The sequence below is a fragment of the Macadamia integrifolia genome, chromosome 4, assembly GCF_013358625.1.
Source record: "Macadamia integrifolia cultivar HAES 741 chromosome 4, SCU_Mint_v3, whole genome shotgun sequence".
NCBI classification, from domain to species: domain Eukaryota; kingdom Viridiplantae; phylum Streptophyta; class Magnoliopsida; order Proteales; family Proteaceae; genus Macadamia; species Macadamia integrifolia.
Window position 1 is genome coordinate 31614488 of NC_056560.1, and position 13169 is coordinate 31627656.

A 13169-nucleotide genomic window follows, 5' to 3' on the forward strand; every position below is an offset into this window, starting at 1 on the left:
ATCTCTTGTATCCTTCAAGATCAACACATAAATCATCTATTAAACCTTAGATTCATCATTTCAAAGGGGATTTACAAGATCTCAAGAAACCATACTCGAATCAAGGGTTTAAAACTTGGGTACGGTGAATGTTCACAAAACCCAACTTTGCTTACCTCTAACTGTAGATCTAGAGTTGAAGATCACTCTCCCGGTGCCGGAATGGGAAGATCAAGCTTCGGTGCCGCTGAAATCCTTCCCTTCTTCCTCTTCCTTCTCTTCCCTTCTTCTTCCCTTTCTTTCCTCTCTCCTCTTTACTATTCTCACCAACGTACAGGTGACATAAATGGAAAGAAAGAAAAACATAAAGCTATATATATAATTCCTAATTAAGTGAATAGTGCTCATGGATGGGTCACTCAGGTGGGTGGGTGCATCCACCTGTCCACCCACCTGAGGGCCAAAACTTGGGATTTTGACAGGGTTCGGGCCTCGGCACGAACCCCACCCCTGACATACGGTGTAGCATACGTATATATCTTAAAATACGGCTATAATACCTGCTTTATCCGTACATGGCCTTATGGTAGGTGCATGTACACGGCTTGGGCACTCCCGTCTCTTCTGGCACTGGCTCGGACTTGTCGGGCCAGTCGGTGTTTAAGGTCACCCGTGCCATCATAGCCCATAAGGAACCCGCTCTAACTTCCTCGGGCTCGGTTCCTGCATGGTTAAACCGGTTCAACCGCGAAATCAGACCGGGTTTAAAAAGTAGGGTATTACATTTACCGTGTCTCATATTCTAAAAACTTCTTGCTAAGGTAGTATATGGCATGCTCTACTCCCTTCTCTATTTCTTTCTGAGCTAGCAAAGAGCCCATAGAATGATCTCCGATTGACAAATACAACAAGAGCGGTTCTCCTTCCATCGGTAGTGTTAACACTGGTGGGTTCATAAGATATTCTTTTATCTTGTCAAAAGCTTGTTGGCATTGATCATTCCATTTTTGGGGCTGATCCTTCTTCAACAACTTGAAAATTGGTTCATAGGTCATAGTCATTTCGACTATAAACCTGCCGATGTGTTGGATATGACCCAAGAATCCCCGTATCTGCTTCTCTATGCAAGGTGTGGGCATTTCTTGGATTGCCTTGATCTTGATGAGGTCAAACTCAATGCCTCTTTCGCTTAGCAGGAAACCTAACAATTTCCTTGTCAGTGGCCCGAATACACACTTCTGGGGATTCAACCTCAGCTGATTTTCTTGATCCTCTCAAAGAAGCATCTCAATGCAGGAATGTGTCCCTGTTGATCCTTTGACTTTACAGTCATGTCATCCACATAGACCTCCACATCTTGGTGTATCATATCATGTAGGATGGTTGTAGCTGCTCTCTGATAAGTTGTCCTGACATTCTTTAATCCGAAAGGCATGGCCTTATAACAATAAGTATCCCATGGAGTGGTGAAGGCTGTCTTCTCACGATCCTCTGGATGCATATTCATTTGATTGTATCATGAGAATCCTTTCATAAATGATAGCAAGGCATATCTTGTAATGCTGCCGACCAATACATCAATATGAGTCAATGGGAAGTCATCTTTCGAGCTCACTTTGTTGAGATCTTGAAATCCACGCACATAGGTACCCTTCCATCTTTCTTTAGAACTGGTACGATATTGGCCAACCATTGAAGGTACTTTACTAATTGCAAGAATCCTGCATTCCACTATTTCATGACTTCTTCTTTGATCTTCTCACTCCATTTAGGATGCATCCTTCTGTGCTTCTGCTTGATGGGCTTTGCCCTAGGGTAAGTCGGCAAGTGATGCTGTACAATGTTGGGGTCAATTCCGGGCATATCTTCATACGACTTAGGGTAGATTCTCCCGGCTCAGGGAAAGATGGTCTTGACCTCTAACTTCCTGTTTTGAGAGATGCTGACTGTGGTAGTGTGAGGATAGAGGTCCGGCTTGGGGTTGGTTACTTTTGGGCTATTGATTCCGGTAGAACTTCCGCTGGGGATTGGCTACTTCCAGGAAAGGTTGGGTTGGTATTCTGGCAGAGCTTTCGCTAGGGTCTGCTACTTCTGGAAAAAAGTCAGGTCGGAACTTCAGTAGAGCTTCCTTTAGAGATAGGCTACTTCTGGGAAAAGTCGGGTTGGAACTTCGACAGAGCTTCAGCTAGGGATAGGCTACTTCTGGGAAACGTTGGGTCAAAACTTCGGTAGAGGTTCGATTGGGATTTAAAAAAAAAATGTATTTTTGGAAAAGATGATTGAAGTGCTTTGAAGGCCCGAAGAACACTTCGAGACGAAGATCTCTCCAAAGACTAGAAACATCTCAAAGGGAGAGGCGATTTAGGAGAGAGAAAGTGCTCTTCACAAATAGACTAGAAAATGGCAAGTGAGTGTTTTTTTCAAAGAAAGGGGGGATATTTATAGTGTTTTTGTGGGCCAAAGGGGTGAAGGAAAATTTATCTTCACCCAAAAAGGTGAAAATATATTTTGGGCCAAAGGGGTGAAGGGAAGTTTCTCTTCACCCAGAAAGGTGAAAAGATATTTTTGTTGTCCAAAAAGGTGAAAAGATTTTTTTTTTTGAAAAAGGTGAAGGGAAACTTCTCTTCACCTAATTTTTTTTTAAAGAGGTGAAGGGAAACTTCTCTTCACCCAAAAAGGTGAAAAAATATTTGGTATACTAGTGGGAGCGTGTGGAACACGCAAGCGGGTAAAGGGAGGATCTTTTCCCAAAATCCAGTTTTTAGTTGAAAATTCCGATTGGCGATGGGATGTTCAGGGCAAATGCGGGAGTGCGAGACAACTTCCAGGAATGTTTGCGGGAGATCCACTGATTCGATTTTAACGCACCATATATCGTTGGAATCGTAATTCCGAGCAATATCCATCTGTACAGTCACATTGGACCGAATTCTTCTGTATATGTGAAGTCAGAATTTGGACATTTTCTCTCCCACACATGGTTCTGGGATTTTGTTTGGATAAGCAGAGATTGGTTGGTTAAGGGAATCTCAGTCATCTGCATCTCTTTCAACTGGAAATGAGAAGTCACAACCAAGATCTTTGTATCGTCATTGCCAGGGAAGGGTGACAAAATTGGGTGTCTACACCAGTATTGACGTCACAAGTGGCAGGTATGTCGCCCAGTACTTGGCGATCGCGGAGAGCATCTCATCCATCTTGAAGAGCACTATAGAGTTTGGCAAGGTACCAAATGGTCCAAATCCCATAAAATGAGATTAAACATTTAAACCCACCTACGAGCACCGGAGATGAGCTTTCCCCATGGAACACTCGCACGACCCTTTGTAGGCCCTTTCCTCCCTCGATTCAATGCCTTGTGAACTAACTTCACCAACTTGTCAGCCTTAGCCGTGGGACCATCTAAACGCCACACGTAGTGAACTCTGCAAGAATAAAGATCCAAGCCAACCACCTAGAGATGAAGATGACGCCAGAGCATCATATTCTCAGTCCAAATATGGGGATTTCTCTATCATAGAACTTCCTTTCCTTGTACAAAGTTCATAATTTGTGGGTACGATTAAAAAAAAAAAAATCCCAATTTGCTAATTTAAAATGAATTCGATTAAGATCTGATACAAAAAAACCCTAGAATCGCAACTTTAGAAAACCGAGAATCATAACCAACAATGGAAACACAATATTTGACCAATCTGACATAAATCCCAATGGATGTAAAGATGAAAGATGGGAGAGAATGATCAGCTAGAGCTAATACTTTAGATGCCATCATGGCGGCAATCAAACCAGTAGGGAAACAATCCATAAATCATCATCTCATTCTCTTCCTTTTTCCCAAATCAATTCTTACAAAACTAAGAATTTGTTTCAAACAAAATCTTAAAACGAGATTGAAATGATAATTCAATGGCCAAAAAAAATTAAAATTTAAACCAAGAAGATGATCCAGTTAACTGGATAAATAAATTCCCATAAAAAAGGTCACCCTGGTTTGTTTCGTTGCAGTCTCCACAAATGTGTTAATAACCACCATCATCATGCGGGATTGTATCCATCCTCTAATCGATTGAATGCTTGGAGATCGATGATGACAAATTCGCTTGTTCGGATTGGTACTGTTGAGGGAGAATTGGTTAAGAGAGTTCGTACTGAATATCAGAGGTAAAACCTGAGTTTTAGTGAATAGAGAGGGTATAATGGTCATTTTAACTTTTTATTTAGTAAAGATTGACAGTAGGGGGTCTGAGTCTAATTTGGTGAAAGAGAGGAGGTGTTCCTATAATACTGGCATTCTCCAAGGGATGGTGCTGTAAATTACCCTAAAATGAATCAAATATTAGTCAGCTGGGCTTCAGCCTCCACATCTAATAAACAACCTGGCTGATTAGGGTTTTCCGCTGGGGTTTGATTTGGGCTGCCGTGCCTAGAATTGACACCACTAACCCATGTGTGTTTCAGACAGGTAAATTAGTTATTTAAAACGAACGTGCGCAACCCATCCCTGACTCCCTGTACGTGTTGTAAGTCACGGTTCTCTACTGATAGTGATGGGCTAGGCCAAGAGCATCATATTTATCATAGACCTTAACCGTAAGCCACTATTTTAGAATATGTCAAAATTGATAAACTGAAATGAGACCGTACACTAGCATCAGACCATCGTATTCATTGTAAACCCCGACTGTAAGCCATTATTTTAGAATATGTGAAAATTGATAAAAGAGAAAATTACATTATTAACCACTTTTGGGTTTTTCTTTACAAAATTATCCACAAAAAGTTTTGGTTAACAAAAATACCTAAAATTAGGTTTGAGTTCACAAAACTATCCACCCAAAGTTTAATTTAGCAAAAATACCCAAAATCAAGTTTGGGTTTACAAAACTACCCAAAATAGTGATTCTTCATCTTCCACATATAATCATGTATTTTATACTTTGAATGGGTAGTTTTGTAAACCCTAACTCAATTTTGGGTATTTTTGTTAATTGAAATTTTTGGTGGGTAATTTTATAAAAAAAAACCCAGAAATGAGTAATCATGTAATTTTCCCTTGATAAAATGAACTGAGACCGTACGCCAGCATCATACGTGCTAGACTATCGGTCTATATATTTCGGCTCAATAAACGAATTTAAAAGGGCTTTAAAGATCAAATCTTTATAAAACTGCTAAAACCCTAAAACGCGAACGACTGCGTTGGAGTCTCTGTACTGTAACTACTTGGATCACCTAGAGGTCGTACAACAATGGCGATTGCTGCTTCATTGAACGAAGAAACAGCAAAGAAAGTCCTTCGTCAGGTGAAAGCTTTGATCTTTTGTAACCCAATGCTCTGAACTTCGTTTCCTAACTTCATTGAGTTGTTTGACTCGGTTTCACAATCGGTTCCTTCATTCTCAGGTTGAGTTTTACTTCAGCGATAGCAATCTTCCGAGAGATAATTTCCTGAAGAAATCGATCAATGAGAGCGAAGATGGAAGTATCCTTTAGTTGAATTGATTCTTGTTCCCTGTTCTTAGTTTTTTAATTGTGTTTATCATGATTATTTTATTTTATTTTTTCTTTTAGGCGCCATTTTCTTAACTTTATCTCTAGTGGTTAGCTTGGCATTGATATGCTCGTTCTCTCGGATGAAATCTCATCTCAACCTGGGGGATGCGAAGCTGGAAGACGTGTCTGAGGATGTAGTGAAGGCTGTGGCTGAAGTCCTGAGGAAATCTGCTTCTCTTAAAATTTCTGAGGATGGTGAGCTTGTAATTTGTTGGGATATTAAAATGGTTCACTATAAATGATAGCATTATAAAAAGGAGGGGAAAAGGATGAGTGAAATGAGTGGTAGTTAGTAGCTGCAGAACCTTTCGGAGAGAAAACAAAGGGGAAAAAAGGAGAAATCTTGTATTTAGAATGGTAGAAACTACTTTTTCCTACTGTCTGTAGGCAGAGTAGTCAGAGTTCCCCAGTTATTTGTTCGAATTTAATTGTTTGGTAGTTTGTGAACCATAATTTCATGCAGGGATCCATCTACGTTTCACTTCTTTTCTTATTTACTATAATTTTAAGCCTCTATGAGTATGGCAGCTTTGCTCGTCAATAGTCTAAAGTTAGATTGGCTGTGTAATTGATTTGCTTACCTTTTCCCTCCTTTGATGACTGACAACACAGAAATAGAAAAAATTATAGACAAGCAAATTCCCACCTTTTTTTGTTCCCCCCTCCCATATCATCTCTGTTTTGGTCCCCCTCCCCCCTTTATTATTAGTTATTATATGTATTTTTACTATTTTGCTTTGTTTTATAGGTAAGAAAGTTGGAAGGTCTACTGAACTTGCAAAACCAGAAGAGGTTATGGAGCAAGTAGATATAAGAACAATTGCTGCTGGACCTCTTGAGTATAATGTGAAGCTTGAAGATGTAGAGTCCTTCTTTAGTCAATATGGCAAGGTACTGGCTTCTGCTTTTGAAACAAGAAATCTTGTCCAATGTGGTTGTTTTAGTCTCCTTTGTAAAATATTGCTCGCTTTATTTTCTAAACCGTTCTTTATGTGCTAGTGGTCTTTCATCTTCTGGGACCCACATTACCACCTCTTGTTAGGTTCTGTTGGTTAATGCTTCACTAATATGTTTCAGTTGCATCGCATGATATCCTTCCTAAGCCAAACTCTTGAGCTTCTTATGAGTTACTCTAGATTCAAAGTCTGTAAAACCATGTTTACTGCTTGCCTGTGGGATTTAATGTAAACCAGCCATTATATGAGGTGTTAATTTATGAAAGTGAAATTTCCTCAAGTAGTGCAGCATAGTCCTAACTTCAGAATATCCATTGGAAACAAAAAACAGTACTTTTTGGTCTTATGTTAACTTTTGCAATAGATTCATGAAGGGGGCACTCACCACACCTTTCCACTTCCCATTGAGATATATCATATATAAATATTATACTTGCATAGAACTCTGTGAAATTCACTTTAATCTTTTATACTTTGAGAGGTGCTTCTCTTGAGCTTTAATTTGAAAGATAATATGGGAAAAAGTGTAGTTTTTTCTTCTGGCAAATAAATGATCATAGTTCAGTTATTAGGACCTTTATTTGGTGATAACCATAGATTGCCAATGGCGAATGATTTTCTATTGTGTTTGTTATCACATGGAGAATTTCATCTATGTAAGATATACCAGGCTGTTGCCCCTTGTTGATGCGAATCTGGATTCCAATGACTGAAATCGGATCGCTTAGGGCCCACTAAAGAACCAAATAGTTCACTCTAGGCGAACCAGGGGCAATAATGTAATTTATGATAAGATTTAGGAGCTTTATAGAGTGAAATAAGTGACTGAGGAATTAAAAGGAATTAACTTCAAAGAGAAAGGAGCAATTCTGGAAATTAAAATAGTAGTGGGGTTAAATTGAAATAAAACAAAGTATGAAGGGTTACTTTGCAAATTAGGAAAGAGAGGATGTCTTTAATAAAGAACTTAAAAATTGAAAGGACTTATCTGTAATAAGCAGAAGTTGTATTATGAAAATAAAAGACTTTTCTTCTTCCTCACGATGGAGTTCAGAAGTGGCAGCTAGCAAGCCTTCAATGCAGATAACTCCTTCAAATCTGGTATGTTGATCTTGGGACTTCAAGCGTAGACTCCTAAGGAGAAGGCGTACCAAACTCATCAGGGGGCTGCTCAGATCAGCAGACTGGAGTGACGTGGGAAGCACCTGCAACTGGATCTGGCGATGGTAAACTCAGATCTGAGTCTGGTTTGGACTTCTTCACAGTAAGGTCAAGCTTTGGAAGAGAGGTTCTAAGGTTTGAGTCGCGTAGGAGGGGGCTACCTTCACTCAAGACCTCAGCCCCAGAAGATCAAGCACTAAGGAGTAGAACTCAGTGTCCGTGGGCTGCAACTACAGCCCAGAACAGGGCTGGGAGAGACAACCAGCAAGAAGAAGGAAAAGAATAATGAAGAGAAGAGAAAATTAGAAAGAGAGGGTCACGGCTGCCATGATCTAACCAAGCAAACATCCAATTTCAAATTAAAACTTCAAATCTCAATCTCAGTTTTCTTCTATTATATGGCTATTCAAAGAGAATCAAAACATAAAATTGGTAGTTTATTAAAAATAGAAACTATCCTAATTAGCAACTGAAAATAAAATTTAATCTAATTAAAAATACTACCAACTAATCCTAGCTCTAAAAATGGAAAGTAAATAAAAGATATTCTAATTCCATTGGCAAACTGCATCACTTGTCAGGTGGGTTTGAGTTGTTTCTCTCGATTGACATGGAGACTTACTGGTGTGCCCAAGATCTGGAGGGGACAAGTGCAGCGTCGATTTTTCAAAACATTTGAGGGGGGTAAACTTGGAACGAAAAAAGATGAGGGATAGAGGGAAGTAAAAGATTGAGTGAGGTTTAATCTAGAAAACAGAAATAAAGAAGGGGATTAATGAACAACTGGGAGGTTGTCTAACTAATCACACATGGGGGTAGTTCTGGAATTATAAATAAGGAAGGAGATAAGGAAATAAGAGGGTAATGAGGTGTAAATCAAAATGGAGCTTCAGGCATTGAATTACCACCACCTGTCATCCCAAGAGCACTGAGCATCTAGTTGAAAGAACCTGCAACTAAAGAGATTGATGGACCTGATCCCAAGTCTAGCAGTTTTTCAACAGTCAGGTCAGAACATGAGTTGGGTACTTACAGTGGGGAAAATACTTGAGGGCCACGATTCTGTGATCCAAACCTGGTAGAGTAAGCAGGTTTCCATAACTTTCTACATTATTTACTTATGATTCTGTGATCCAAAACTGATACGCTGCTGCTGCTTGATAATATAATTTTTTTCCGTAACTCTATTTGAAATCTAATCTGTCACATATCTTATTGCAGGTAAATAGTGTTAGGCTGCCTCGTCGTGTTTCAGACAAGAGGTTCTTTTGTGGTAGTGCTCTGATTGAGTTCTCTACAGAGGAAGATGCTGAAAATGTTTTAAGAAAAGAATTGGTTTATGCAGGAGCTGAGTTAGAACTAAAACCAAAGTAAGCTTGCTTATGATTGTTAATCCCGTTAATTGTTAATGTGTGTCTTAGCCTTTGATGATCAAACGAGTAATCTCTTATTTCAACTGTGTACAAGGTACATGCACAAAATTGCTGGTTTCTTCATCTTAAATTTCTATTTTTCTCACTTTCTGATATACTCCTAAATCCTAATGTCAGATCATTGTGGTTGCCCATCTGCATTTTGAAAAAAAAAAAAAAAAAAAAAAATCTTTTCAGATGTGCAGAGTGATGGGTAGTCAGTGATGGTCTTCATATAGTAGAACTTGGAATCTTACCTCATAATCCACTGTATACTAGTGGACAGGATTCTCCATTTAATGGCCATGAAAATGGTTTTTCTTGATATTATTCATATGGAAGAAGTTACTGCTAATTGAGGCTGCAAATGGGGAGTCATTGTTCTCTGGATATGCTCTGTATAGTTGTCACCACAAAGATAGGCTCATGAAAAGCTATGCATCTCTGATTAGCCTCTGCACTTATAGAAGCTGTGTAAATTCTCACCCATGCTTTAGTAATAATCTTATGCATTAGGCACTGGTCATTCACACCATTCCATATGAAAAGTCCTTGGGTATCATATAATGGGGAAATTTTCCCATTTCTCCCTAATGTGTTTCCTTTAATTTAAGAACAATAAAATGGATGAAAAGTGCAGCTGATGGATTTATGGAGTTTTGTTAAGTCCCATCCCAATGGTGAAATTTTTGTTGTATTTTGGCAGTTGACTTGATTAAAACATGAATCGCAATTGTACTATGAATTTAATGGATGTACTCAGATTTTGATTCCTTTGCTCCAAGTATATACTATTATATGATTACACTATATTATAGACCTGTAATATTGGTGAGTTCCCTTCTTCATCTGTCAGTTTTAACTCTTACATGTGGGATTTAGGAAGGATTTTGATGCTGAAAGGGCAAGACTGCTGGAAGAATTTGAGAGATCCAATTCCTCCACAGGTTCAAACAGTAGGAACAGTTCAGGTTCGGATTCTAGGTAAGTCCTTGCCACTACCTATGCTGAGGTTGTTTGAATTTTCTGATGCTTTGTAACCTAATTATCTCTCTTATTATTTTAATTTTGTATGTCTTGGGCTTGCTATTTATTTGCTTTCAGCTATCCAAAAGGCTTAATTGTAGCATTTAAATTGAAGAGTTTGTCCACCGAAGAATCTGCAGAAAAAAATGGTATTCATGAGACAACAGATGATAATGAAGATGCTAGCAAGTTAAGCAAGGAATCGGATTCAGCAATAAATGCTCCTAAAGAAGGTGAAAAGGAGGTATCAGAAAATGTTGAAGATATTGAAAAGGAACCAATCAATAATACTGACGAGGATATAAGAGAAAAAGCTGATAAGAAAACTGCTGAGGAGAGTGAAGAAAATGAGACTGAAGACAAGGGATCTCCTGAAGACTCTTGTCTAGAAGGTGAGGATAAGGCAATGGTTGGAGAAAAAAATTATGCTGCTGCTCTGTACAAGGATAATAAGGACATCGTAATGCGTGAAGATTTGAAGGATGTATTTCAAAGATTTGGCACAGTTAAGGTAATATACAGATAAATTCATGACAATTCTAATAATTCTGTTGGTATTATTTTTGTTTGGTTGACTTCCATTAGCTTTGTGACTTTGTGGAAGAAAATTTCCATTTTTGGTGAAGCTCAATCAAGTTTTCTATTTCTTCCACCCCCGCTTTTTTCTACCGCTAGCTTTTCCTGTTGTTCCACTTCCAGGTTCAATCTGAGTGTCCAGTTTCTCTTTTTAGGGGCTATGTAATATCGATTTAATGTAGGATACTACCTTTGCTCTGGAAATTGATGCATAATTTTCTCATGATAAGGGTTTAAAGGAATTGGAGCTTGCAAAAGAAGTTACTACCTGTTGATAAAGAAAGGGACATAGACATGTTGATTTTTTGTGATAAGTTATCAAGGATGTCATCATTTTTGATGAAATTACAGTTTCATAACACCATGTAAACATATTGGTTGCCTAATATTCTTGAAAGCAAATATTGTTGGAAATTAATAACTTAAGGTGATCATGGCAGAGGTTAGTTGCAATAATGGAACTATGTGAAGTTATTTTATTTACCTTGATATTCTCTCTTCTTGAAATAACTTACTTAGGGCTTTTCAGGCATGAAAGATGTGCAACATGGGTTTATAAAGAATACAAATTAAAGTGAAAACCCTTCGCTATGGAGTGTAATTCCAACTTGATTGTTTCCAAGACTTTCATGTCCTCGACTCTTGATGCCTTTTTAGGTCTTGATGAAGCTTTCCACTGTAAATCTTCAAGCTTCCATGGCTTTACTCATGAGTGGTGCTTGCGGAACAAATGATGAAATCTCTTTGGGGCTTCTTCACAGCTTGGGATTGATTAGCTCTTGTAAGGCTGATTCACATGTTAGAAATCCCATGAACCATCAGCCAACCATTTTCATCACCAAAACATAAGGCATGATTCCATGGTTCAACACCTGGGTTACTTGCCGCAGATATTTTCTTAGTTTAGTGTTGTTCTATTGCCTTAGCGGATTTGTTAGGCACTGCCTATTATGTAACCTGCACTATTCTGTTCTCTCTCTCTTTTTTTTTTCCCCCTGAAATAAAAATATATTAGTTAATTTTAAATTAAAAAAAAGGAGAAATGGTTACTATGTGAAGCGGAAACTGAAATTGTTGTGCTTCACGAGAATCGTGGGAAATCTTGTTGCCTTCCATGTTGCAACCCCTTTGCTTTGTAATGCTTTTTGAGATTTTTTTTTCGAGGCTGAATTTACCTACATTTCTAATATGACACTGACAGTGTTATGTCTTTGCTTTTATTCCCCTTCCTATGGTGAAGTTTGTTGATTACAGAATCGGGGAAGATTCAGGGTACATTCGGTTTGAAGAGCCAGAAGCAGCTCAGAAAGCTCGTGCTGCAGCTGTGCTAGTTGAGCAAGGTGGTCTGGTCGTGAAGAACTTTATCGCTACCTTGGAACCAGTAACTGGTATACACCAATCTCTTCCCATGTTTTTTCGGAAGTTGTTCCAGCCAAGTTTTTTCTTTCATACCATGCTTTTCGATACAAGTATCTGAATATGAGTAGTATGAAATTGAAAGTTGGATATCTTGTTGCTGGTTGGTATGCAACTTTCAAGATATCATCTGAAAGTTGGTCCTGTTGTGAATTATGGAATGTTTTATCAAATGATGGCCTCATGATTGGTATGCACATGGACAAATTGGATTAGTCCATCTGGCTCTTACCTGCCCAAGGTTTTCAGATGGCAGGGATGGGCCAGGACTGTGTTTTGATGCCTCCAGCTAGGCTGCTGGGCCCACTTTTGAATAGGGAGGTTGTAATTAATGTCATTGTGCCACATTATTTCAGCAGAACCTGGTGGGTGTATCCTCCATGTCGCTAAAGGATCATAGAAAAAGGGAAGGAAACGTGATCCCCTCCCCTCTCAAAATTCGCAGAAAGAAAAATTGCTTAGATTTTGTTTGAACAACCGTGTGCCATTGGGGCGACATGGCTAACAAAAGTACATCTGAAATACTTCCCCTGGTTTCTATTCCTTTGGAAGTGCATGAATCTAAGCTGAATTCAATAGGTACACCTGAAGTTCCTTCTTTTACACCATGTTGTTCTTTCTGTTATGCTATCAGGTGATGCTGAAAAGGATTACTGGAGCCTACTCCGTGGTAATCAGGATAGGCACAGGGACAGTAGAGGGAATCGAGGAAGGTGTGCATCATACTTAGACATATTATCTGGAATATTAGCTAGTTATCAATTTGGCTCACATTTGCATTATATGTTGTTAGCAAAGCATCTTGAGCTGGTCTCTGTAGTTCATCTATTCTGAAATTCTAAAGTTGAAATTTTATGGCTTGCAGGGGAGGTAAACACAGAGGTGGGAGGCATTTTGGAGGTAAACATGCTCGCTCGAAAGAAAATAATTCAACCTTCGGCCGACCAAGTAAAGCTCAGAAAGTAGCTGCTGCTTGAGTGTATTGTCAAAAAGATGTATCACATTCTCATGAGAATGCATGGTAGTCTACTACAAGCTAAAATTTTCTATCTTATTACATAGTCTTTTTTTTTTTTTTGGGTTTGGG

At 38.8% G+C, this 13169-nt stretch overlaps 1 protein-coding gene and 1 non-coding gene across 2 annotated transcripts; one reads left to right on the forward strand and one right to left on the reverse strand.

The window, feature by feature from the left end:
* Positions 1–3716: 3716 nt before the first annotated feature.
* LOC122077637 lies at positions 3717–3804 on the reverse strand. The gene has a single exon (XR_006139884.1). It is a non-coding gene; the product is annotated as a small nucleolar RNA Z102/R77 (small nucleolar RNA).
* Positions 3805–5124: 1320 nt separating this feature from the next.
* On the forward strand, positions 5125–13163 carry LOC122075201 (la protein 1-like). The gene is made up of 10 exons (XM_042640148.1): positions 5125–5285; positions 5386–5464; positions 5581–5730; positions 6284–6426; positions 8874–9022; positions 9947–10048; positions 10169–10601; positions 11907–12054; positions 12717–12795; positions 12948–13163. The coding sequence occupies exons 1-10, from the start codon at positions 5232–5234 to the stop codon at positions 13057–13059; spliced, it is 1449 nt and encodes a 482-aa protein (XP_042496082.1). The 5' UTR covers positions 5125–5231; the 3' UTR covers positions 13060–13163.
* The last annotated feature ends 6 nt before the right edge of the window (positions 13164–13169 follow it).

Bases quoted from the DNA above. Each gene is read 5' to 3' on its own strand.
- LOC122075201 (XM_042640148.1), top strand. From the start codon at position 5,232: ATGGCGATTGCTGCTTCATTGAACGAAGAAACAGCAAAGAAAGTCCTT. The intron at 6,427-8,873 runs GTACTGGCTTCT...ATCTTATTGCAG, and splicing joins TCTTTAGTCAATATGGCAAG to GTAAATAGTGTTAGGCTGCC. The intron at 9,023-9,946 runs GTAAGCTTGCTT...TGTGGGATTTAG, and splicing joins GAGTTAGAACTAAAACCAAA to GAAGGATTTTGATGCTGAAA.